Source organism: Trichomonas vaginalis, chromosome II, assembly GCF_026262505.1.
Source record: "Trichomonas vaginalis G3 chromosome II, whole genome shotgun sequence".
Taxonomy (NCBI): domain Eukaryota; phylum Parabasalia; order Trichomonadida; family Trichomonadidae; genus Trichomonas; species Trichomonas vaginalis.
The window spans coordinates 4,926,123-4,952,499 of NC_067204.1; the positions used below are offsets into that span (position 1 = coordinate 4,926,123).

General features: G+C 33.1%; 12 protein-coding genes and 3 pseudogenes across 15 annotated transcripts, besides 1 other annotated feature; 5 read left to right on the forward strand and 10 right to left on the reverse strand.

Moving 5' to 3' along the window:
* Positions 1-17,284: part of a mobile genetic element that runs on past the window's edge.
* On the forward strand, positions 1,118-1,924 carry TVAGG3_0488070 (uncharacterized protein; the record flags this gene model as incomplete). The annotated part of the gene is made up of 1 exon (XM_051236080.1): positions 1,118-1,924. A coding segment is annotated over one exon (807 nt), but the record flags the coding sequence as incomplete, so codon positions are not given.
* TVAGG3_0488080 lies at positions 2,389-2,807 on the forward strand (annotated as a pseudogene). The gene has a single exon. A coding segment is annotated over exon 1 (419 nt).
* On the reverse strand, positions 2,824-3,110 carry TVAGG3_0488090 (annotated as a pseudogene). The gene has a single exon. A coding segment is annotated over exon 1 (287 nt).
* On the reverse strand, positions 4,150-4,296 carry TVAGG3_0488100 (uncharacterized protein; the record flags this gene model as incomplete). Its single annotated transcript, XM_051236081.1, has 1 exon — positions 4,150-4,296. One exon carries the CDS (start codon positions 4,294-4,296, stop codon positions 4,150-4,152), a length of 147 nt encoding a protein of 48 aa, XP_051093905.1.
* TVAGG3_0488110 (uncharacterized protein) lies at positions 4,645-5,100 on the reverse strand (the record flags this gene model as incomplete). Its single annotated transcript, XM_051236082.1, has 1 exon — positions 4,645-5,100. The coding sequence occupies one exon, from the start codon at positions 5,098-5,100 to the stop codon at positions 4,645-4,647; it is 456 nt and encodes a 151-aa protein (XP_051093906.1).
* On the reverse strand, positions 5,561-5,710 carry TVAGG3_0488120 (KilA, N-terminal/APSES-type HTH, DNA-binding family; the record flags this gene model as incomplete). The annotated part of the gene is made up of 1 exon (XM_051236083.1): positions 5,561-5,710. One exon carries the CDS (start codon positions 5,708-5,710, stop codon positions 5,561-5,563), a length of 150 nt encoding a protein of 49 aa, XP_051093907.1.
* On the reverse strand, positions 6,477-7,034 carry TVAGG3_0488130 (organellar and viral DNA polymerase type B; the record flags this gene model as incomplete). Its single annotated transcript, XM_001286004.2, has 1 exon — positions 6,477-7,034. One exon carries the CDS (start codon positions 7,032-7,034, stop codon positions 6,477-6,479), a length of 558 nt encoding a protein of 185 aa, XP_001286005.2.
* On the reverse strand, positions 7,077-7,391 carry TVAGG3_0488140 (organellar and viral DNA polymerase type B; the record flags this gene model as incomplete). Its single annotated transcript, XM_051236084.1, has 1 exon — positions 7,077-7,391. A coding segment is annotated over one exon (315 nt), but the record flags the coding sequence as incomplete, so codon positions are not given.
* TVAGG3_0488150 (uncharacterized protein) lies at positions 7,773-8,435 on the reverse strand (the record flags this gene model as incomplete). Its single annotated transcript, XM_051236085.1, has 1 exon — positions 7,773-8,435. The coding sequence occupies one exon, from the start codon at positions 8,433-8,435 to the stop codon at positions 7,773-7,775; it is 663 nt and encodes a 220-aa protein (XP_051093909.1).
* TVAGG3_0488160 lies at positions 8,892-9,164 on the forward strand (annotated as a pseudogene). Its single transcript has one exon. A coding segment is annotated over exon 1 (273 nt).
* Positions 9,559-10,143, reverse strand: TVAGG3_0488170 (His-Me finger endonucleases family; the record flags this gene model as incomplete). Its single annotated transcript, XM_051236086.1, has 1 exon — positions 9,559-10,143. The coding sequence occupies one exon, from the start codon at positions 10,141-10,143 to the stop codon at positions 9,559-9,561; it is 585 nt and encodes a 194-aa protein (XP_051093910.1).
* Positions 11,074-11,475, reverse strand: TVAGG3_0488180 (uncharacterized protein; the record flags this gene model as incomplete). The annotated part of the gene is made up of 1 exon (XM_051236087.1): positions 11,074-11,475. One exon carries the CDS (start codon positions 11,473-11,475, stop codon positions 11,074-11,076), a length of 402 nt encoding a protein of 133 aa, XP_051093911.1.
* TVAGG3_0488190 (uncharacterized protein) lies at positions 15,113-15,409 on the reverse strand (the record flags this gene model as incomplete). Its single annotated transcript, XM_051236088.1, has 1 exon — positions 15,113-15,409. A coding segment is annotated over one exon (297 nt), but the record flags the coding sequence as incomplete, so codon positions are not given.
* A 315-nt stretch (positions 17,285-17,599) lies between the features above and the next one.
* Positions 17,600-20,076, forward strand: TVAGG3_0488200 (regulation of choline O-acetyltransferase protein; the record flags this gene model as incomplete). The annotated part of the gene is made up of 1 exon (XM_001291419.2): positions 17,655-19,574. The coding sequence occupies one exon, from the start codon at positions 17,655-17,657 to the stop codon at positions 19,572-19,574; it is 1,920 nt and encodes a 639-aa protein (XP_001291420.2).
* A 2,964-nt stretch (positions 20,077-23,040) lies between these two features.
* On the forward strand, positions 23,041-23,532 carry TVAGG3_0488210 (regulation of choline O-acetyltransferase protein; the record flags this gene model as incomplete). Its single annotated transcript, XM_051236089.1, has 1 exon — positions 23,041-23,532. The coding sequence occupies one exon, from the start codon at positions 23,041-23,043 to the stop codon at positions 23,530-23,532; it is 492 nt and encodes a 163-aa protein (XP_051093913.1).
* Positions 23,533-26,377: the final 2,845 nt, after the last annotated feature.

Below are 26,377 nucleotides of genomic sequence, written 5' to 3' on the forward strand. Positions count from 1 at the left end.
CATAAAAATATTGACGACCACAATCATTCATTAAAATTTAGTTGCTAAGTAAAAATGTCAAAACTTCTTGAAAGATGTTTGAAGAAAAAATAATATAGACTTTATTTCATGTAAAGGACTTTACACACTTTTGAACGATATGAAAGACCCTGTTTTGTTTTTCGTGTAGACAAAGGAAAGTTCTATGTCTTTACAAATATTTGAACTTCTTAGACAGAGAACTTCAAGAAACGCCATGTGAAAGTTTAGATGAAGTTCTTCTCCACTTTCAGAAAAACTTTTAAAATATATGTAAATGGCAGAAGACATAGTGGTTTATACTATTACGACTAAAAACCCTGATCATATAATTCTATAACAACAAACTTACAAAGTCCTCAAGGACGATATTGTAAACGACCTTAAACACGATGACGACTAAAGCCTGTTTTGCTCTTTTGACACCAGAAGACTTTGTTGTTGTGAATGGTAAAAAATACTCTTTGAAGATACTTACTCAGATATACCACCAACAGTTTTGTTGACTTATTTAATACTTTAAGGACGGATGTAACATGTGCTGCAACTAGAGCAGGTTTCATTATGTTTGGATGTCCGACTGAGTTTAGTATAAACGATATGAGCTATAATACAAAACTTATATCTGTTTTTACTACCAACAGTTTCCTATAACAGGAAAAGGTGTCATACAAGGTTTGTCTGTTCCATTGACTTTAAGTACACCTATTTTATATATTGTTTCAAACTTAGGTTCAAAGTGCTATTCGAATGTCGACAGAAACTACTATGACCAAAAGATACTCATGCGTATAAACAAACTTTCTCTGCTGGTTTGCCTATTGTTCATTCGAATGCAGAATTTTCAGCTTTAGTAAACTCAAACACTTTAGCAAACATAAACTTAACCTTAGTCGACGCAAACTTTGTTCCTGTAAAACTTTTATGTCCTATGTATTTGTCAATGACGGCAGAAAGTTTCGAATTGGAAGATGCAACTGGTGAAAGTATTGTATTACAAGAACAACTTCAACAACAAATAGCTCAAGAACAACAAATGCAACAAATGCAACAACAAAGTCAAGAATAAAAAAAATATTTTTTTTTTATTTTTATAAAAATGTACAGAATAGACGTTTCAGATTTTTATGACTTCCAAGCGTTCAGAAATATGTGTCCATTTAGAGACTATAACAAAGCAGTCGAGAATTTGAAACGTTTAGTCATTTATGTCGACTCTGCCCCAGAATGTTATGTCATGAAAGAATGGGATGTTGTCTTTAACAAACCAAGAGCAACCATAGTGTCTGAACAAGAATGTAGACAGAAACTTAAGAAAATAAAAGTCGTACAGGTTGGCATGAAAATGTTAGATGCTTGGGATATCTTATTGTCGAAGTTAGAAGATTTTTCAGTTCGTGGTATAAAGTTCTATACACCTTCTCCAAACTTCTATTCTATCTTCACTGGATATAAATACGAACAAGTAGAATGGAAAGAAAGTGTTATAGAAGCTTGGTTAGACCATGTCAAAGAAATTATATGCAATGGAAACGAAAAGGTTTATGAGTATATCTTATGTTGGTTTGCAAACATCTTACAATATCCAAGTGCTAAAAATGAAACTGCTCTCATTATAATTGGAAAACAAGGAACTGGTAAGAACACTTTCTTTACAGATATCTTATGCAAACTGTTAGAAGGTTATTCGAACCCGAATATGACAAACTTAGAAAACATCTGCGGTAAATTTAACTCTTCAATAGAGAATATGAAACTTATAGTATGTAACGAACTTCAAAGTATAGATACAACAAAGGTTTTAAACTCAGATGCTTTGAAGAGTCTTATAACAGACAAAGTTGGAGTTGTTGAAAGAAAATATAAAGACCAAAGAGTTTGTGAAAATGTTGCAAATTTCATCATGGTTTCAAACAACGCCGTTCCGATGAAGTTAGAAAGTTCTGACAGAAGATATGTAGTTGTCAGAACGTCAGAAGCTCATATGCAAGATACAGAATATTTTGACGCTTTGTCAGAAACTTTGACACCTAACTTTTACAACCACTTGTTCTCATATTTCATGACATTAGATATTTCAAAGTTCAATCCAAGACAAATTCCACATACCGAAGAGAGACAAACATTGTTAGAAGCAAACAAGAGTGTATATGAACTGTTTATAGATGAGACTAACTTTGAGTGTTTAGATGAAAGGTCATTGTACGATGAATATAAACAATATTGCCAAGAGTATGGTTATATGACAGCGTCTAAACGAACATTCTTGGCAAATGTCAAAAATCTTTTAGATGTTCAGAACGGCGTATATACAAAGAAAAATTTTTCTGAGTAAATTTTAAAAAAATATTTTTTTATCCGATAGAAAAGATGGCAAAATTCATCTCAGTAAACAAGTACATGTCAGGACTTAAAGAAGAACTAGACCCATTCGCTTATTTGAATGTTTACTTCTACCATTTTGAAAAGTCTACATATGACAAAGTTTGGAACATCGAACCCGTTAAGTTTGCTATTGTGACTAAAAATGGTGCGAAATTTTGAAGACTTAGACATAGAAGGTTTGTTAGCAGTCAAAGAAATTTGACAGAAGGTTCTCAAACCTTAAAGAAGGCAAAGCATACAAACTTGTTATACCTTATGAACCAAAGAAGACAGACGACTATGAATATTATGAGTCTAAGATAGTTGAAGTTCAAGGTAAATTGGGTAAAAAGATTTTAGAGTCTAAACCAGTGTTTGCTCCTAAAGAGGAAGAGAACATTGACATTGACCCAGAAATGTTCTAAAAATAAAATTTTATTTTTACATGTCAAATTTCTTTTTCTCTGGCTCTGGCTCTGGTTCTTTCTTCTCTTCTTCTACTTTCTTTTCTTCTACTTTCTTTTCTTTCTTTTCTCTCTTCTTCTTCTTCTCTGGTGGAGTTATGTCAAATTTGGCGCAACCATATTTTTGTAAAAGTTCTTTGTCCTTTAATAGCTCATCTATTCTGTTTTCTATTTCATCTTCAAGAACAGCGCATGTGCCTTCTTTGCATTCTAAGAACTTTTGTTGACTTCATCTTTCCAATCGGCGTCATCTCTGTCAACAAGTCTGTCATTGACAAATTTTAAGACTGCTCTGCTTAATGTTTTATGGTTCTTGTCATATTCCCAGAAACAGAACTTTAGAACAAATTCACCTTTCTTGTTTACACTATGTAAGATTTATGGTCTACAGATGTTTTGCTGTCGAAAAGCTTGTCTCGAATATAGATAGCGAAATCGCTAGACATTTTCCTAAAAGATAAAATTTTTAATTTTTCTAAAAATATGTTAGAAAAAAAGTTTGCTGACATTGACAAGAAATTTGAGAATGTTTTAAATAAGAACAAGAGGAAGTTGGAAAATGCTCAGATAAAGCCTATACATGACAAGTTCTATTTGCTCAGAATGGTATAAACAGGTCTAATCGCACCACCTGGGTCGGGTAAGACTTTCACTTATCTTAAAATGGCTGCACAACAACAAGAACTAGATGAGAAGAACCCATTCTATGAGTTAGTAGTCATTTGTAGTACTTCTGGTCAATTTGACCAAACCGTAAATTCGTTCAAAGATATTATAAAAAGTCTAAGTTAGTATGTATAAAAGACTCTGAGTTGTTAGATTGGATAAAGAAGTACCAAAGAAGAGTTTTGAAGTACAATGCTATAAATGAGTATGTCAATTCGAGGTTTAAAGACCCAAATGAGGAAATGCAGAGAATATTAGAGAAGAAACCCTTCAGAAACAACCAGAAAGAGATAGAATCCCTTTCGAAGAAATTGCAATCTACGATTGGAAGACTTACCCTCACAGATGTCTTCTTATCTTAGATGACTTTGCTTCTCATCCTTTGTTAAAGAACAGAGAACAAGACATGTGTCGAATTCTTAAGAAGCTCAACACTTTAACATCTCAGTTGTCATTTGTGTACAGACAGCAAAGAGTTTAAGTAAGGATGTTAAAAGAATACTTACTGATATCATACTTTTCCCTGGATTGTCCGAAGACGATTTCATGGAACTTATGAAAGAGTCCATGGCAGGTAAGTTTGACAGACATGAACTATGGGAGAAGTACAAAGTCATACAAGACCCTCATACTTCTTTCAGAATTCACATCTACGCGAACAAAGTTCAAATTGTAAAAAGTCAAGCTTGAAAAATGTAAGTGTTTGAGTCTTAGTCTGTTGTGGTGCTGGGGCTGTCGGTTCTTCTGGCTTTGGAATGGACTCGGTTGGTGGTACGTCGGACATTCGTTTGTGTCCTGTCGGATGGAAGGACTTTTCCTGTCGGAAGGAAGGACTTTTCCTGTCGGAAGGAAGGACTTTTCCTGTCGGAAAGAAAAACTTTTCCTGAAGTTCGACCAAAAAGTTCTCAATTTTCGAAAATTTGAATGGTTTACGGACGGACAACAGAAAAAATTTTTCCTGTCGGAAAGAAAAACTTTTCCTGTCGGAAAGAAAAACTTTTCCAGTTGTCGGGAAATTTTTTTCTTGTCGGAAGGAAGGACTCGGAATGCCAGAAGGATTTGACAAGACAATTTACCTTATAGAGCTACCTGAGCCATCTTTGGTGTCAAGCTTGAAAAATAAATGGTTCATCTACTCTGCTTGTTTGAAGTTGTCAAAATACTCTGTTATTTTTTCTTTCAGTAGCGGCAAATCTTCTTTGAATGTAAGTATTGTACAACCTTTCATATCATAGTGTGTTTGAGGTAACGTATCTTGAACTATCTGTTTAACATCTTCATTCGGTGTCATTGAAATCGGTAAGTTTTCGCGATAGAACCAATTTCTGTCAGATTTGTAAATCTTAGCTAAGTCGTAAAAGCTTTTGTTGTTTCTTCTGACTAAATGCAACATAACCATATCTCTGTCTTCTTCATTTTCCATCTCTTCAGTGTAAATCATATACTTATAGTTCTTTTCCTTTCCTTTTGGTACCGAACGTGGTATTCTTTTCTGAATGTTTTTATCTTTTGCTTCAATGACTTCATCTTTTGCTTGAAGTTTCTTTTCCATCTCTTCACGTTCTTGTCTATGAATTTCATCTAACATCATGAAAATATAACAAGCGTAACGAGGCGAAGCCCACATTGCAACAGCATTTACAAGAAGTCTATGAACATAATATCCTTTCAAACTATTTGGCAAATTTTTACGATTTTCGTACGGAATCTCGTTCCTCGGTTTTCCGAGGAACGCAAACATATGAGGAAATTCTTCTAAAAGTTCTTTTGCCTGCTGGTTTTCAAACCAATGATATGCTTGCTTTGTAGAACGAAGAGCTGTCAAAATACTTTGCATTTGGTACATATCGTCTTTGACCGAACGAATGAGACGTAACTGTTTGTTATATTGTATGTACTCATATTCTTCATTTATGGCTTCATGAACGATAGCAGTTGTTGTGTTCTCTGATGTTGACATATCTGTCTTTACATACAAAATAAAAAAAATATTTTATAAAAAACTAGCGTTATTTTCTATCTTGTATAAAAGACCAAAAATAAACGCTTTACATGTATTTTTCAGCAACTTCGTCAAGAAGTCTGTAAATATACCAAGCATAGCGAGGCGAAGCCCACATTGCTATTGAACTAACTAGGAACTTATGAACATATATACCTTTTAGATGTGATGGTAAGTTTTGTCTGTCTTGGTACATCTTTTTAAGTTCTACATGTTCAAACTCACTGAGGAGTTCATGAGTGCTATTTAATTCAAACCAGTCTTGTGGTTTCTTAGTATCTGGAGCAAAACATGCTGTCAAAATACTTTGCATTTGGTACATGTCATCTTTGACCGAACGAATGAGACGGAGTTGTTTGTTAAACTGTATGTACTCATATTCTTCATTTATGGCTTCATGAACGATAGCAGTTGTTGTGTTCTCTGATGTTGACATATCTGTCTTTACATACAAAATAAAAAAAATATTTTATAAAAAACTAGCGTTATTTTTTCTGTCTTAAGGAAATTCATGAAATTTGGTCATTTTTTTCAGCAAAAATATATTTTAGGTGAAGAGGTGAGATTTCACCTGTTTTTTCACCTCTTTTTTCACCTCATGAATTTTCATGATTTCATCGTAAATGTTTTGTCAAGACTTCTTCGTATATGTTTTGTCAAGACTTCTTCGTATATGTTTTGTCAAGACTTCTTCGTATATGTTTTGTCAAGACTTCATCGTATATGTTTTGTCAAGACTTTAATCGTCAATGAGTGTAAAACAGACAAAAATATATTTTAGGGTAGAAGGGTATATCTACCCCGTTTTCTACCCTCATTTCTACCCCATATGTCCTTACTGAAAAAGTATGTGTTCCATATGTCATTTTACTCAGAATTTTATACAGAATTCAATAAAAATATATTTTAGGTGAAGAGGTGAGATTTCACCTCTTTTTTCACCTCTTTTTTCACCTGTTATTTTATAAGCGTTTTACATGAATTGTATGATGTATATTTGAAATCCTAAACAATTTCGTAGCTTCTATTTCTTCTGTCAGTACATCGAATGTTTTAACGATACCGAAAGTTTCTTTATACTTCTTCTTGACATCTGAAAGAAGGAAATCTTCTGCTGTTGGATAGTTTTTGTTCAGAAATTCTAACATGTCCATTTTATCTTCTGCTGGTTTTTCTGCTTCTTTCTTTAAATCTGCATAGTCGTTTCTCATACGTTCTATCTCTTTGACTGAGTAGTTATATTTCCTCATTGCTGCTTTACATTTTGAACATTGCGGGTTCATTTTTGCGTTATATTCTGAAACCTTACCTGCTAAAACAACTAAGGCGTCAATTGCTCTCTTCATCTCGAACATAGCGGGTTTTATTTGTTCGTTCCATACCTTACCCCTACTATCTTTATCTCTTATTTCCCAAACACATTTTGCAACTAACGAAACAAAGTTGTCGTAGGTCTTAAACTCCCCAGATTTGTATATGTCAGAGATGTTCTTATATACCATATCGCAATCTTTGTCCATGACTTTATGGTTGCAATGAAAACCAAGGAATTCATAATTTACCTTTCGTATGAACTTCTTTATTTCTACTGAGTCAGTTGCTTTGACTTCTATTTCATCGAATTCTGGAATAGTAAGCTTTTGTTGTTGGATTTCAGGAAGTTTAGGTAGATGGTCAATAATATCCTGCATTTCATAAAGATATTCTTCATTTGTTTCATCTTTCGCAGTGCAATCTAAATCTCCTTGGAGAAGTTCTTGCTTTATCTTCTGGATTGTTGTTTCGAAAGTATATGAAGAAGGAATGAAGCTTTTCATCTCTACTAACATAGATGTTGGGTTCATGACTAACGAGTTTGGTGCTGTTGTTGCTAACATGTTCTTACAATAAAAATAAAAAATATTTTTTTTAAAAACTAACTTTTTTTATGTTTTTTGTGAAAGTGTCAAAATTCATGAAAATTCAAGAGGTGAAAAAACAGGTGAAAAAAGAGGTGAAATCTCACCTCTTCACCTAAAATATATTTTTATTGAATTCAGAACAAAACTCAAGAATTTTGGTTGAAAGAATACGATGGAGCCAAAAGTGGCTCGACCTCAAAACAAGCATTTTGTGAAGAATATACCAACCGCCGGAATTCCGCGGGTTGCTTTTATACAAAATTCAACGGGTGAGAAAACAGGTGAAAAAAGAGGTGAAATCTCACCTCTTCACCTAAACATTATTTTTGCTGAATTCAATAAAAAAAAATGGTTCATTTACTCACAATATTTTTGTACAAAACGACCCCAAACTTTTAACCTCTCTTCTGCAGCTTCTAATGAAACTTTAGCGAGTTCATATTCTCTAAATTCTCTCTTTAAATCTTCTTGTTCCCATTGGTCTAGTTCGTATGGAGAATCTCTATAACCAGAACATATCTCACGTTCATGTTCTATTTGTTTTTCATGCATTTTTCTAACTTCTTCTTCGAACAAAGGTTTTGCATTCTCTACTGTATCTTCAAGTTCTTCTTCATCTAATTTCTCATGAACTTTCTTGTCTATGGAGTCCAGAATTTTTCCAACTGCTATACAATATTTTGGAGAAGCCCACATTGCAATATAGTTTACAAGTCTTGGGTCTACATACATTCCTCTAACCTGTTTGATTTCATCAGGAATTCCTGCATGAATTTTGTATAAAAAGCAACCCGCTGTTTTCCGCGGGTTGGTATATTCTTCACAAAATGCCTTAAAATACTCTTCCCAGGACTTATTTTCCAACAACCTTCTAAAGTCTTTCCTAAACTGCTGACACATATTTGTTGCATTTATATAACCATCCTTGTCTCTACGTAAGACTTCAATACCGTTGTAAGTGCCTTTTGTGAATGTTTCGCCATTAGATTTGTTCGTGAACGTTTTTGCTTCGACTGTCATTTTCAGTTCTTACAATAAAAATAAAAAATATTTTTGGCTTAACCGTCGGACATTCGTTTGTGGCTTAACCGTCGGACATTGTCTTGAAACAGTACAAATATTGTCTTGAAACAGTACAAATATTGTCTTGAAACAGTACAAGACTTGTTCTGAAACAGTACAAATATTGTTCTGAAACAGTACAAATATTGTTCTGAAACAGTACAAATATTGTTCTGAAACAGTACAAATATTGTTCTGAAACAGAACAAATATTGTTCTGAAACAGAAAATTTTTCTCTCAAATTGAGAGCTTTTACGGGAAATTTGTTCTGAAAAAGTACAAGACTAGTTCTGAAAAAGTACAAGACTAGTTCTGAAAAAGTACAAGACTAGTTCTGAAACAGAACAAGACTAGTTCTGAAAAAGTACAAGACTAGTTCTGAAACAGAACAAGACTAGTTCTGAAACAGAACAATGGACAGCATCGAGCCATTAGATGAGGCAATTTACCTTATAGAGATAAATGAAGTTGTTAAGCAGTACTTGGGCAAGGACAAAGCCAACAAGTCCCTCGGCTGCTGGTTGTCTGGAAGAGGTGCGCTGAAAATCGAGATTTCGACTGGAATTCCAATTCAAATACCAAAAACAGAAACACTCCTGTAGACGACATAAAGGAGATGAAGAAAGAAGCTCTTCTCAAGTTCTTTGCAAAGCGCCCATGGATACAACTTCCAAACAGAGAGAGTCCAATTCCACGAATTATACAAATTCTCAGAGCACTATTCCACTTCTCTGGTCTGCCGTTCTACATAACCTGTGAAGGCGACATCCAACCAGTTCAGTAAACATCTCATTTTAACTCACTTTTTTTCTATCTTAAGGAAATTCATGAAAATTCAAGAGGGTGAAAAAACAGGTGAAAAAAGAGGTGAAATCTCACCTCTTCACCTAAACATTATTTTTCAATACTTTTTCAGCACTTCTCCGTAGTTATATATGAAAGACAATTCGAGATAAAATTTCTTCATCTGATATAGTCCTACCAGCGTTTGTAAAGATATAGTCTAACGGTTTTGTATCTGCTACTTTTGTTCTTTGTTTTTCAACCTGAAGCATTTAATATATGTAAAAATATACTGTTTTAAAATGGTATGCCATATAGCTTCTTGAATTTGTTAAGAAGTATTTTAACGTGTTTTCCATCTGTATCTCTAGTGTTTACATAAGCATAGCCTTCCTTAGTAAAACATACTTGTAATTTCCTATAGTTTACGCCGGTATAAAAGTAGAAAGAGTCCTGTTCTTCGCTATAGTAGTAAAACTCAAACGTATGCTTGCCATAGTCTGTAATTTCAATTGCTTCATCTTCTAGTTCGTCGACAAATTCGAATACTATATCTCCAAATTTGCCTCTGTTCTTATTGTTTTCAGAACGAGTGACCCAGCGTAAGTTTTCAAGTCTATTGTCGTTTCTTATACGGTTTATATGGTCTACAAAAGGTAGATTGTTAGGGTTCGGTATAAAATGAGTTGCAATGACAATATGTTTAAAATAGCATTTCTCACCAATCCTCATCCTAGCATATCCGTCATTTCGCTCACATTCGCTTAAAACTCTTTTTGTCTTTTTGTTTCTGACTTCAAATGACTCACAACAGTGAATTTCATATTTCTCATCTAACAAACAAGTTTCCCAACGGTCCTCTCCAACAAACTCAGCGTACATTTCAAATAAAATAAAAAAATATTTTTTTTGAAAAATGTTGTTTAAAATGGTATGCCATTTCATATTTCTCATCTAACAAACAAGTTTCCCAACGGTCCTCTCCAACAAACTCAGCGTACATTTCAAATAAAATAAAAAAATATACTGTTTTCTTTACTTTACGTAACCACCCGCTGCCAAAAGTCTTTGACGCCAACCCATACCAGCTAATGAAGGTTGACTTGGTTTAGTCTGGAGACTAAACTTTGGTTTTGGTTTATCTTCAGTTTTTGGCTCCCCTTCTTCTATCGGTTTTTCGTCACTTTTCGGTTCCTCTGACTTTACTTCACTTGCAGGTATGGTTGTGTTGTCAACATCTTCATAAATATCATATGCCATTTGTTTTTGTTTTCCTTTCAACTTTTTGTGTTTGTTGTAAAGTTTAGAATATTTCGACTCTAAGTCAATGAGATGTTCTATAATGAACTGTTGGTCGGTGAAGAATACCTTCCCATCTGTTGTCTCGAAAGCTCCTTCAGACTTCAATATTTTATTTGTGAGAGTCTGTTTCTTTTTTGAGATACTAGCCGTTCCATTTCTATGAAAAGTGACTTTATAGTTAGGGTTTGTATTTCCAGACCTGGCACTTTCTATTATTGAATTTTTCTCTTATCTGTAAGTTCTTTGACAGGTTTTGACAATGGTTCTGAACTTTTTGTTTGTGGTGTCAAATCTACCGTTTCAACTTCTTCGGTCATTTCATCTCAGTAAAAAATTTTAGTTTGGTTTGTTTTCAACTGGTTGTTTAGGTTTTTTAAGTCGGTCTAAAACTTCTTGAGGTATAGGAAGAACTTGACAAACACGTGGTTGTGTAACTGCTGGAAGTCGACAAATCCATCTTGAACCATTTGTCTCAATGCTGTATTGTTCATTTCATCTCAGTAAAAAATTTTACATTCCCCACGTTTGAGGCGGTTGAGGTTGGTTGTTGTTTACCCACTGTTGTGCATGGTTATATCCTCTGTTAAAGAATCTTTCACCTTGGTCCATATAGTGTCCTGCTTGGTTATAGTAGTCATTTGCTTTGTTATAGTAGTTTCCTGCTTCTCTTCCTACATTGTCCATCCATCCTTGAACTTTTCCTCTTGTTTCAGGATTTGGAATAAGATTTGCTGCATCTCGTGCTACCTCCCAACCTTTCTGTACGGTTTGTATAATAGGTTGCGCTTTCTCTTTCAGTATACCTAATGTACTCAAAATCTTCCTTCCAATTCCAAATGCACCTCTGGCTATTGTTCCCACTGCGGGTAAAAATCTAGATGCGACTCCTGCTAATGCGCCAAATAAACCCATTTCTTATGGGGTAAAAATGACGAATCCAAACAAGGACCCCTATGTTTCTAAGGCAACAAAGAAAGCACTCATGGTAAAAATCTTTAGTTCAACACCAAATGCTTGGTTTATGGATATCTTGGAAAACATTCCGAGGTATAGAGAAGATGGACCTCCATACTGGCTAATATTTGTCGGTCAAAACACAAGATACTGTGAAGCTATACCATTACAGTCCAAAAATATTTTAGATGTAAAAACTGCTTTGACAATATTCGTTGACAAATACCATCCAACAAAACTGACATCTGACTGTGAACGTTCTTTCAAATCAGACGATATTAAAAACTATCTGCGTTCAAAAAATGTAAACCAATATTTCATTGTCGACCAAAACCATTCTGCTCTTGGTGTCATTGACAGTTGTATAAAAATCTTAAGAGACTTAAACCAACCACAAGGTGGTGAGGTAGATGAAATGTCATATGACGACAAGTATAGACATTTCTCCATGGCAAAGATGAGACAAGTTTTAAATATTTACAATACCCGTAAACAAAAAGGTTTGGGAAACCACTCCCCCGAAGAAATGAAAAACAACCCTGACTTAGAGAAAGACTATATATTTAATAGTTTAGTCAAAAGAGACAAACAAGAAAGAATGCCAGGCTTCAAACTTAAGAAAGGTGACAAAGTAAAAATAGAAATACCTAAACGCGACCCATATGAAAATACTATTGACTATGACAACAATGGGAACTCGACAGGTACTCACGTTCGTGTTCGTAAAAATAGAAGAAAGTATACAAGAGAATATTATGAAGTTTTAGGCAAACATGGCAAAATGTACAGACTGCAAGCAGAAGATAAAACTACTATTGTCAGACCTCGTTTCAAACTTGTCAAAGTTCAAGGTGGTATACTTTCAAAGACAGTTCCTAACAAATATAAGACAACTCCTGACGAATATGCTAAAGAAGTTGAAAATGACGACTAAGCATTTCTATACCATGCGTAAACTGTCATGTAAGGTGGCATGTAGTCTTTACTTTGTCCCGTTGTTTCCGAATATCCTGAAACGCGATGTGTATGGCTTCCTCCTCCCTGAGTGTCATCCCAGTAACAATTTATAGCAAAATCAACGTCGTCTTTAACATCATATCCTTTACCTTTTGTCATTCTTGACCAATCCCAATATCTATGCTTATGCCAACCTTCTAGAGATGTAGTTAAATCTACGTAGTGACTATGCGCAGGTAAGTTTTCACCTGAAATCGTTTTACTTCCACCTGTTTCCTTTGAAGAGTTTGCACAATACAAAAACCTGTCGACTATTTGAGTCCAAGTTCCAAAACCAAGTACTACTTCTGGTTTGGTAGAGTTCATTGAAACATACAATGAGCCAACCGGGTAAATAAGATTCGGCAAAATTTGTTTAAGCACATTGAGTTCCTGTCTTAGATGTATAATACTATTGTCATTAGATATCAAAGTATCTACAAGACTTGTTGCCGGTGGTATTGTTGGAGCTTTACTTGGCAAGGTTGTGTTTAGTGTAATATCATCTGCTGTAAAAGTTGTAAAACTTGTATGTGTATGTCCAACGTCACTTTTCCTGTTTAAGGTTTCTTGTAAGTTTGTAATATTTGCAATGGTATGTGTATGTCCAACGTCACTTTTCCTGTTTAAGGTTTCTTGTAAGTTTGTAATATTTGCAATGGTATGTGTATGTCCAACGTCACTTTTACTGTTTAAGGTTTCTTGTAAGTTTGTAATATTTGCAATGGTATGTGTATGTCCAACGTCACTTTTACTGTTTAAGGTTTCTTGTAAGTTTGTAATATTTGCAATGGTATGTGTATGTCCAACGTCACTTTTCCTGTTTAAGGTTTCTTGTAAGTTTGTAATATTTGCAATGGTATGTGTATGAGTCTTTTTAGAATATTCTTTGTCAGCTCTTGTCACTTCACTTGACATTTTATTGTCAACATATGTTTTGTCCGCTAGTTCAGGATGAGTATGTTCTTTTGTTGCATATGTTGCATCTGCTCTGTCATGTTCTTCTTGAACTTTTTCAATGACATACTCTTTGTCAGCTTTGTTGTCAACATCTGCTTTCGTTGCATATGTTGCATCTGCTCTGTCATGTTCTTCTTGAACTTTTTCAATGACATACTCTTTGTCAGCTTTGTTGCCAACATCTGCTTTCAAAAGAAGTTCATCTATAGGTTTCTCGTTTAAAGTTCCTTTTGTTGGATTTACACAGACAGTATGGTTCTTATTGTCTTGAAACAGAAACTCGTCTGTCATTGGGTTTATCGTCAGTTTTAAGTTTCCTTCTTTCAATGACTCAGATATCTTAGAATAGTTTGAAAAGTTTGTTGTGTTCTTATTTAGAGCTTGCAAAATGAGTTGTCGGTTGTGTTTTATTTCTCTCATAGACGCTGTTTCATTTGACATTTTTATTCTAGATAAAATATGCTTTCAATAGAAAAAGAAAATTCTAGAGTTGCTACAACTAAACCATTAGATGAACTTTTTACGAATGTCGGTCAAAAGTTTGAGACAGAGACCGTAAAGCATGAAGGCTATCGTTTTGACTACCCGTTAAGATGGCTAAGAGACCCATCCGTCACAAAAGCTATTGGCTTTCGTAGAATGAAGTTCATTTCAGAAGCCATACATGGTTTCCCATTTACGGTCGCTTTTGAAGTTCGATACTATAACAAAGAAAAACGTACGTATGAGAAATTTGAACAGGGAAAACTTTTACAAGTTAGTTTGCTTGTAAACTTAGAAACAACTCTTCAAGCTTTTCAAGAAAAAATAAACGATATCTATCTCGAATATGCAAAACAGTACAACATTGACGAAGGAGAGTACCATCTCGATATTATATATGACAGGAAAAATGCAACTGTTAAAATCAATAGAATAGAAGACCTTGGAGAAGACGTTTATATTTCTACAAAATATAACAACTTGGCATGGTATAGATTTTTGAGGATGTTAAATCAGCCTGCAGAATATCCAGTACACCCGAACTTTTATGAAGTCGAAAACCCTAATGGAACATATGAAAATGTTTTCGACTCAGATGCTATTATAGTTCATGCTTCATTTTCTGGTGCACAAAACTCTTTTTTATGCTTGGCAAATGACTTTTACGAAAAACCTACAAAGCTATACGAACCACCGAGTGGAAGTATTTCGGATTTTCAAGTATGGTTTACTACAGATGGAAGAAAGAGAATAATTCCATTATACCACGCGTTTTACTTAGAACTTAGTTTCATATACAACTACTATCGAACGGTAAAAATATGATTTTTTAATACGGTTGAGGTGTTGGATTTGGTTGCCAACTAGACTGTGGTGCAGGTTCAGGCTGTTGTATAACAGGAGCTTGCTCTTCTGGTTCAGGGTCTTTAGGTATAATACCAACGAACTGACCTACTCTTTTGCCAATATTTTTGACTCCGTTCCAAATTCCTCTTCCGACGGTTTTTATTCCATTCCATATACCTCTTCCAACATTTCGAAAGAAGTTTCCTATTCTTCCAAAGAAACCCATTTTACTATATGTAAAAATCTAATGTCCGCCTAGTCTCTTACGTTTCCTGTTGAGTTCCATAGCATTCTTTAACTGGAGCTCATACATTCTGTTTCTCCTCTGGTAGAAAACATACTCTGGGTCAACTCCTGTGTTCGCGTCATCTGCATAAAGTTGTTTATATCCCACTTCAGGGTTTGTATAAAACTCTTTCCATCTCATATTTGCATACCATGGTGGCAAACCTAACGCAGCGTCATTTGACATGGCAGTTTGCATTTGTACATCTGTTGGCACTTGACCATAGTTTGCCATTGCAGTTTGTATTCTAACTTCATTTGGAATATTCTCTGGGTTTGGTTGTCCAGGTTGCTGTGCATTCGCTAAGTTCTGTGCGTCCATTTAATATTAGATAAAAATATCTCTTACGAGTACATATGCTGAACATTTGCTGGTATTGGTTCATCTTCATATTCTCTATATCTTTCTGCCACGTCAAATAAGTAAATGACACAATGGAAAAAACCTAAAACAAGTAGTCCTATTTCAAACCACATTTACTTACCAATAAAATTTCTTTGTTATGACACTTTTTTCCGGTTTATAGGACCTCTCTCATATTCTATCTTATCGTATCTAAACTCATAGTCATGTATGTCCTCTAACCATCTCATGACACTTTCCAAACCACTTTTATCGGATGTAAAGTAAAAGCATGGATGGTTATGTAAAACGTCTAAAGTTTCTAAAGAGTCTCTCAAAGTCCAGTCTACTTGGTATTGAAAATCCCATGTGTTATAGAACGGCGGGTCCACTATAAAGAAAACATTTTCCTTGTCTTTATATTTTTCATACAACTCTGTCCAATGACATCTCACAAACTCTATACCCTCAATATATTTTTCTATGTCCTCTTTGAAAACATTTGTATAGTTAAGATATAAAACTTTTGACATAAGTGTTTCAATGTCATGAACTCTTATAGAACCACTATATAATAGTCTAGCAGATATACTATCCCAGTCAATATACTCTGCCTTTTTCAAAACCTCTCTGACAGTATTTTTCTTATCTAATGGTATACGTTCCATCTTACCTATAGGTATCTTTTCTTTTAACTCTTTCAATATTTTGTTTGTGTCTGGTATATGTTTGAGACGGTTCATATAGTTGTCGAAGTCATTGCATATAATCTTTGAGTCAGGAAATACAGTATGGCACAAATGGGATATATAGAAACTTCCACCGAACAAATCTACAAATGTTAGACCATTCGGTAGTTTCTTAAGTTCTCTCAATAGAATATCTTTACATCTACTCTTATTTCCAAAGAAGGGTAACGGTGGTTTTGTAAAATTCATTTTATATATATAATAAAAAATGTTTTTTCCTGAAAAGTGACAGATGTTTTATTGAGATTTCTTCGTAAAGACTTTGTTGAGATTTCTTCGTAAAGACTTTGTTAAGACTTCTTCGTAAATGACCAAAAATATATTTTAGGTGAAGAGGTGAGATTTCACCTCTTTTTTCACCTCATTTCTCACCTCTTGAATTTTCATGAATTTCTTCGTAAAGACTTTGTTAAGACTTCTTCATCTAATTTCTCATGAACTTTCTTGTCTATGTTTTGTCAAGATTTCATCGTAAAGACTTTGTTGAGATTTCTTCGTAAATGACCCTAGTAGTATATTTTTGGTGTAAATTTCATGAAAATTCAAAGAGTGAAAATTCAGAGGTGAAAAAAACAGGTGAAATCTCACCTCTTCACCTAAAATATATTTTTGGTGTAAATTTCATGAAAATTCAAGAGGTGAGAAATGAGGTGAAAAAACAGGTGAAATCTCACCTCTTCACCTAAAATATATTTTTGTCTGATTTTACGAAGAAGTCTTGACAAAACATTTACGAAGAAGTCTTGACAAAACATTTACGAAGAAGTCTTGACAAAACATTTACGAAGAAGTCTTGACAAAACATTTACGAAGAAGAAGTCTTGACAAAACATTTACGAAGAAGTCTTGACAAAACATTTACGAAGAAGTCTTGACAAAACATTTACGAAGAAGTCTTGACAAAACATTTACGAAGAAGTCTTGACAAAACATGAAAACATATATAATTTGTGAAAAGTGAAACATTATATAATGTTTTCGACCAAGAAGACTAACAATTTTCCGAATAAAAACTTCATTTATACTAAACATCTTCGGGGCTAGAAGGCACGAAGTGCCTGGAAGCCCCACTGCCCTTTTTTTTTTTTTTTTTTTTTTTTTTTTTTTTATATTCATAAAGATTTTCCAAAAATATGATACCGCAAAATTAAAAAAGTGACGTCTTGAGTGGAGTCAAAGGTCGAAATTGCTAGCTAAATGTTTTTTTAGCGAAATTGCGTATTGTACGTTTTTTTCGCAAAACGAAACCCTTAAGTAAATACTTATATTACTTCTTTTGCAATATGTAAAGATGATATATAATTAACCATTAAAAATTGTCATTTTTATCGGATAATTGAAATTTAAAAATAAACAAATTATAACACAAATCAATAATATATTTAATTGACAAATTATCAAGAATAATTGAATGATTATTTTTTGAAGTTTAATTGAAATTATTCAATTAAATCAATTATTTCAATTTTTTTCAAATGTTTTTCTTGTTTGTTCTAGCGAATTCACACGCATTTCAATGTATGCATAATGAAAATGAGTACTGGCTTGTTCCCAAAATAGATCTTGCTTCAATAAAGCATCAAAAGAGAAAATTAACAGAATCTTCATGGCGAAACATTCGTATTAAAATCGTCACAGACTTTATCACATGGGAACTCGATGATGAATTTAAATGTAAGACCGTTGGGCAAACAATTTCATGGGAGCGTGGGACACATCTATGTACGGAAGATGATTTTTTAAATGCTTCACGAAGAGCGAATCTTTTAAGGACATTGGATAATGTTAGAATATATATAGAGAAGTTACTCAAAGTGATACCCGTTACAGGATCGATTACTATGGATTCGGCTGGTTCATATACTTTTACGTATTCTCCATTGAAAAGTTATACAGGCTATGATTTAATATTACCAGTCGTTCTTAAGAATTTCGGTGGTGATAGTCCTCTTGCAATGGCTGGTCCAACTGGTTATGAAAGAACATACAAGCGTCCAATTAGTGGAATTATATACTTAAATACAAAGAAAATTCCAGATAATACACAAAGTGAGTCAACATGGCAACGTTGGTACTTCCAAGTTTTAATTCATGAAATTTGTCATGCACTTGGTGTTACTGGTTCAATGTTTTCTTGGTATCATCCTTATGAGAACTCACAACCATATAACAATCCAACATGTCAACTTACAATACACAAGAAGTCTTTCACATTCTTAACAACTCCTTATTCTCACATCTTCGCGAAGAAACGATATGGTGTTGAAACATTCTCAAATGGAACTCACAGTTGTCCATCAGGTATCGAAATTGAAGACGGTGGTGGTGAAGGCACATCTGGTTCCCACCTTGAAGGACGTGTTTTTTACTCAGATTTAATGACGGGAACTGTGATGTCTGATGCATCAGGGCCATTTCAACGACTTACAGATGCAGTGATGGCAATATTACAAGATACAGGAAATTACAAGTGTGATTGGAAATATGCACAACCACTTGTATGGGGTAATCCAGAATCAACAATTGGTGGCCAACCAATCAATGACTTTGCAACAGGTGTTCCGTCTAAAGTTTTCCCCGATCACTACATGAAGAAACCAACCGGTGACAATCTTGGTGGAACGGGTTTTGACTTCAAAACATGGGGGAGTTCGTCGAGTGTTGTGAAAGACTCTGAGATTTCATGTCCAAGTAATGACATTAAATATCAGCAATATTGTGGTCCGGCTCGTTATGAATTTTATAATCCATCAAAAGCTGATTTGCCTGCAAAGAGATATCTTTATGACTATATAAATGTTGCATATCCCCAAGATAGCTGTCCTGATGGTCAAGCAATTTTGCCTGGAGCCACTCAATTTAGCAATGTTTTTGAATTATGTGCTCCATACAAATGTAATAAATATGATAGCTTTACACTGAACGTAACAACTCTCGGAAAAACAACTATTATAGAATGTAATAAGAGCAATGTTGGTGCAGCTTTTTCTTACGAAGTGCCTTCCTCATTTATTTCATATCCAAGAACAGCATATTGTGTTCATCCAGAAATATTCTGCAGATCAGTTAAACTTAATGAAATGAATTTTGTTGCAGATCCATTCGATCCAAACACAGTCCAACTTCAAGATCCATATAAAACGCCATCTCCAACACCAAATACACCTGCGCTGAGCTCCCAAATAGAACCAACACCTGATCCAAATGAACCAAGTGAATCCGATGATTCTAAGTCAGATTCAGGTAAGAAAGGACTCTCAACCAAGATGTGGATCATCATTGGTGCATCGGTTGGGGCTGTTATTCTGATAATCCTTATTGTAACCATTATTGTGTGCAAGGTCAAAGGTAGTAAAGAGACGTCCAGTGATCATGATCAAGATTTATTTGTTTGAATTATCTTTTTTTGACCTTTTATTTAATTTATGATGCGTTAACTAAAATGAATTATGATTTATAATAAAATATCAATTATTTATGTCAAAACAAAATATCCATCTCGAGTTTTTCCATCTCATTACATGAAGAAACCAACCGGTGACAATCTTGGTGAATCAGGTTTTGACTTCAAGACATGGGAGTCTTCACCAGCTCTTATGAAAGACTCTGAAAATTCATGTCCAAGCAAACGTTTGCAGGAATCATATTAATCACTTTGAACGGCGTGTGGGCAATTTTAACGACATTTTTTAACGCGATACGAGCGTAAGTCCATAGAATGTGTTTTGAGGGAAACTATAAAAATCCAAAATAGAGGTAAGTGCGCCATTATTACCTGCGAAGTTACATGGAATAAATCGAAGAGTAAGTACAAGATGATCTTGCATCTTTCCAAGTAAATGAAATTTATTAAAATTAAGATGATAATATTCATTTATAGTATGTGTATGATGTTTTTTCAAAATTTCTTCAAATAAAATGCAGAGAGAGGGTCAAAGTTGCTATTTGTCACTTTTCCACAAGAATATAATGGGGACAAAGTTATCATATAGTTGATCTCATTCACTGAGGTGAGAGATGCGTGTAGTGTAATGGGATAAACAGTGGGATTGCTGCTCTAAGTCCTAGGTTCGAGACACATTGGCTTCATTTTTCTCTTTTTTATTGACGTAAACTATTCAATTTTTGTGTTCTCCATTCAAATTTCAGAATTTTTTTTGCAGATTTCACGCTACATTCGAAGTTACCTTTTGTAACAACCACCACTGCCTACGAAAGACGAAAGTGTGTCACGATTTCACCCGGAAATCCGACGGTTGTTTAAGAGTAAGCACTTTTGGTCGTATATTAATTTAACTAATATGAATTTGGATTGTGCTTTCCTTATTGATGTAATGAATATTTTCACTAATAAAAAATGAAATATACACAAGAAAAAAATTATTCAAAAATTATCATTGCATTTTATTTGAAGAAATTTTGAAAAAACATCATACACATACTATAAATGAATATTATCATCTTAATTTTAATAAATTTCATTTACTTGGAAAGATGCAAGATCATCTTGTACTTACTCTTCGATTTATTCCATGTAACTTCGCAGGTAATAATGGCGCACTTACCTCTATTTTGGATTTTTATAGTTTCCCTCAAAACACATTCTATGGACTTACGCTCGTATCGCGTTAAAAAATGTCGTTAAAATTGAACCGCGCCCACTTTGAACAAATCCGATTTATGCATTGAACTACACTACATAGAGATAAAATTAATAATTTTCATTTGAAATGTTGGTTATATGTCTAATTATATGGTATATAACATTTAACTCAACTTATGATAAAATAATGTTTTAAGATTAAGAAAATTTCTAACTATTTGCCCAAAGGTATGCACTACATAAACTATATCGACAAAATAATGATTTCAAATGAACATTAAATTTAAATGAATAAGAGAGAAAAAATAAGTGAAATGTGATTAAAAATACTATACTACATAGTTGCTGACTGCGTAAGGAAGTGAGATGTACTTATCAATAGCACATCGTCAAGACAAGAGTGACTGATTTGACAGAATGTAACTTTTATGACAACGATCAATTAATTTTTAATAATTTGTATACCAATATAGTAAATTTACTATTTAATCAACAACCGATTATCATAAATACAATTTTTTGTTTAAATTGAACAATTGAATTATGCAAATTTATAAAAAAAGGTTTGTTTGTTCCATTTATATTAAAATTTTTACCTTCAAAAAAATTGAATGATATTCGTCTAAAAAGATAATTTAATGAAATCGAATATTAATATGAACTCGGATATAATTTACGATACATCCCATTTGAAATTCAAAGGTTGTAAAAATTGTTGTTCGATATATTCAAGCAAATATTGTTTAATATATTGAATTGAACAAGCCATAACACTTCCGCATTTTTTGAAGGTATGCAACAAATTCAATTTTATAATGTTTTTGTTGCTTTTTTTAGCCAATTCTCATGAATTTAGATGCATGCATAATGAGAATGAAGATTGGCTCGTTCCAAAAATAGATCCTTCTTCAATAAAGCATCAAAAGAGAAAATTGCAAGAATCTTCATGGCAAAACATTCGTATTAAAATTGTTACAGATTTCATCACAGGTGAACTCGATGATGATCTTAAATGTAAAAGTATCGGACAACAAATTTCATGGAGATACGGCACAATTACATGTACAGAAGAAGATTTTTTAAATGCGTCACGAAAAGCGAATCTTTTAAGGACATTGGATAATGTTAGAATATATTTAGAGAAGTTGCTTAAAGTAATACCTGTTTCAGGCCCAATTACAATGGAGACTTCTTCATCGAACTCTTTTACATACTCTCCAAAGAAAAGTTATACAGGCTATGATTTAATATTACCAGTTGTTCTTAGGAATTTCGGTAGTGATAGTCCTCTTGCAATGGCTGGCCCTACTGATTATGATTCTGTCTATAGTCGTCCAATCAGTGGCATTGTATACTTAAATACGAAGCAAATACCAGACAATACTCAAAGCGAATCAACATGGCAACGTTGGTTCTTCCAAGTTTTAATTCATGAAATTTGTCATGCACTTGGTGTTACTGATTCAATGTTTTCTTGGTATCATCCTTATGAGAACTCACAACCATATAACAATCCAACATGTCAACTTACAATACACAAGAAGTCTTTCACATTCTTAACAACTCCTTATTCTCACATCTTCGCGAAGAAACGATATGGTGTTGAAACATTCTCAAATGGAACTCACAGTTGTCCATCAGGTATCGAAATTGAAGACGGTGGCGGTTACGGAACAGCCGGTTCCCACCTTGAAGGACGTGCTTTCTATTCAGAGTTAATGACAGGAAGTTCGATGTCTGATGCATCAGGTCCATTTGAGAGACTTACAGATGCAGTGATGGCAATATTACAAGATACAGGAAATTACAAGTGTGATTGGAGATATGCACAACCACTTGTTTGGGGTAATCCAGAATCAACAATTGGTGGCCAACCAATCAATGACTTTGCAACAGGTCCTCCATCTAAAGTTTTCCCCGATCACTACATGAAGAAACCAAATGGTGACAATCTTGGTGCCACAGGCTTCAACTTCAAGACATGGGGAAGTTGGCTTCCATTAAAAGCTGATTCTGAAATTTCATGTCCAAGCCAATTCATTAACTATCAACAATATTGTGGTCCAGCACGTTATGAGTTTTATAATCCGTTGAAAGCAGATTTTCAATACAACAAATATATTTTTGACTTCATCAATGTAACATATCCTTCCAATAGTTGCCCAGATGGTCAAGCAATTTTACCTGGAGCATCTGAGTATGGAAATGTATACGATGTTTGTGGAACATATAAATGCAACAAATATGATAGTTACACGATGAATGTAACTACATTTGAAAAAACAACCACAATCACATGCAATAAGAGCAATGTCGGTCAAGCATTCTATTATTATATTCCTGCCAGCTATGGTTATGTGTTAAGAGCAGCATATTGTGTCCATCCAGAAATATTCTGCAGAACAGTTAAACTTCATGAAATGAATTTTGTTGCTGATCCATTCGATCCAAATTCAGTCCAACTTCAAGATCCATATAAAACACCAACTCCAACACCAAAGCCAACACCGAATACACAATCTTCAGGAGACTCAACATCAAGCACAAATGGATCAGGTGAATCAGGCAACAATGACTCCAAATCAAATAATGGAAAGAAAGGAATCTCATCTAAGGTGTGGATCATCGTTGGCGTCATTATCGGTGTAGTTGTTATTATCGCCCTTATTGTCACTATTATTGTTTGCAAAGCCAAAGGCAGTAAGGAAACAGCAAGCGATGACAAAATTAATAAGGATTTCTTAGTATAAATTTAATAATTTTTTTTTGACATGCAAGCTTTATCTCCCAATTTTCTATAATAAAAAGTTAATATTTTATAAATCTCTGCTTAGTTCCTAACATGGCTATTATACTCTTTTGCCATTAGAATAAAGATATGTTGATATTATCGGAGCGTTTAAAGAATAAAAATTTTAAGTCTTCAATTTTGGTTTGGTTTAAGTGCTTCTATCTCTCAATCTAAAAAAGATTGTAGCTATATATACTCGCATGGACTCATGCATAGAATTAGTATATTTTCACTGAATGAAAACAAATCTATCTCCAGGAAAAAACCGAAAATTAGAGATTACAAAATTTTTTATGAACGACTAATGAAAGTCTCTAAATTTTAATTTTTATAGTATATTGCTCTAAACAATGTTTGTAAAATTTATTGATATGTAATGATTTCATGATATTGTGATATCAATGTGTTTTGAATTAAAATTTGCTTGAAAACTAATAATCTGGACAAAAGAATTGTGAAACAAAGTTTATTAATATTTTATAGAAGGATTATATAATAGAAATTGGTTATACTTACATTTTTGGTCAATCAATTTTGAAAACAAGAAGATTTTAACGATGCTAAAATATTAAAGCTTATAAGATATTGTGCTTATTTATGATTCTTTTTTGGATGTAATTCATGAATAAAAAAATTGATATCATTCTTTTTATTTTTTCTTTAATCATTGGAGTAAATTAAGGGTTTCGTTTTGCTAAAATTGTCACTTTTATAGCATATTTGTTTTTGGATGTTTTGCGAAACCAAAAAAAAACTATGATATACAATGTGTGTGTAAAGAAAATACTTTATTTACTAGTTAAAAAATCATTTGGTATTGATCAAGTTATTTTTTCTGGATAAGATATTATATGGATAATTGGATAGAAAATACAATTATATAATCTTGTACCTGGTTTAATTAAGCTAATTGTCATCAGAAACTTGTAATTTTTATGAATTTCAGATTTTCTTTTCATTACTGCTTTTCTTAATAGGTCAAGTTCTTATTTACGTTATAAAGTATGATATTTACAAATATCAAGTTATCATGCTTTTTGAGAAATTATGAGAAACAAACAAAAAAAAAATAGGAATAGCAATGAATAGTGATGTGGGTATAGAAAATGTAAGAGATATGAATGCAAAGCAATCAGTATTTAGGACATTGACCATAGATTTCGAAAAAAAAATGCTGCATATTGAGCAAAAACTATGATTATATTATAAGGCTGTCATTTAAAGCATAATGAAACTATTCCCTTTTCATTTTAATCGAATAAGATAGTAAAGATTTTTGAATTAGCTAGAAACTGATGAGATGTTTTCACAAATCAGATTTTTAATCTCTATAATGCATAATTCACTCAATATCTCAATTTTGATATTGCGAGATATTTTTGCTATCGGTTTCGCAATTTTGACACAATAGCAAGAGGGTTCTATAAGCATTATTATCAACGTAGAATCTGAATATCATATCAGAAAATGTCGCAAATCTGACATTTACCCGACCAAATAGCAAAAATAATTGAATACTTTTCGCCAAAACTTTAAAAATCGATAAAAATATGAAATATAGATATTAAAGAGACTTTTTATATAATATTCATAAAGATTTTCCAAAAATATGATACCGCAAAATTAAAAAAGTGACGTCTTGAGTGGAGTCAAAGGTCGAAATTGCTAGCTAAATGTTTTTTTAGCGAAATTGCGTATTGTACGTTTTTTTCGCAAAACGAAACCCTTATTTTGAATGATTAATAAATTTTATACATCAAGGTTTTCAAAAGATTACAAAACCGCATGATCAAATTTTATATATTATGCCAATACTAATATTCAATCCAATTTTTCCATAAAATTTTCCATACGATAGAGATGCATTTTTTAAAGAATGACAGCACAAAAATGATGGCTCTAAGTAACAAAAAGTTTCAAGTAGCAGCGCACTCAGTATTTTTAAAGTGTTGTTTCATTTAATTAACAAGAAGTTCAAAGACGACTTACGATTTATATCAAATTGCAAATATTTTATCGAAAAATCTCATACATGCTTAAGTTTGTTTGTAATTTGTGATTTTATGTGAACACATATGTTATTTGCATCTAGAAATTCCTTGATTAATCAGAAAATATTAATAACTCTATCTTTCATTTAACACACGCACCTAATATTCCTTTTAGGTTCAATAAACTAATCACATTAAAATGTTCTTTATATAATATTTTTTCATTAATCCATCTGTATACTTTGATATCTTCTTGATAAATTTAAATGTTTCAATGTTAAAAATAAAATTATTTTCATAATTAGATTCTACACGAGATCTGGACGCAAATAGCAAGATTGCTCACATAAGTTATATTATTTAATGATTTACGCTATGTAAAGAAATAATGTAAAGAAATTCACACGGTTGATTGATTAGTGTTAACCATTCATGCTATATAATATCGAATACAGATTAAAAGGTACATGTGAAGTACTTCACTATTTCAGCATCATTTTTCGTCTTCATTTAATCTTAAAAATGAAAACCATTATTTGTTACCAATTATTGTATTATATGGGTGTTTAATTTATACCATAAGGGTTTCGTTTTGCGAAAAAAACGTACAATACGCAATTTCGCTAAAAAAACATTTAGCTAGCAATTTCGACCTTTGACTCCACTCAAGACGTCACTTTTTTAATTTTGCGGTATCATATTTTTGGAAAATCTTTATGAATATTATATAAAAAGTCTCTTTAATATCTATATTTCATATTTTTATCGATTTTTAAAGTTTTGGCGAAAAGTATTCAATTATTTTTGCTATTT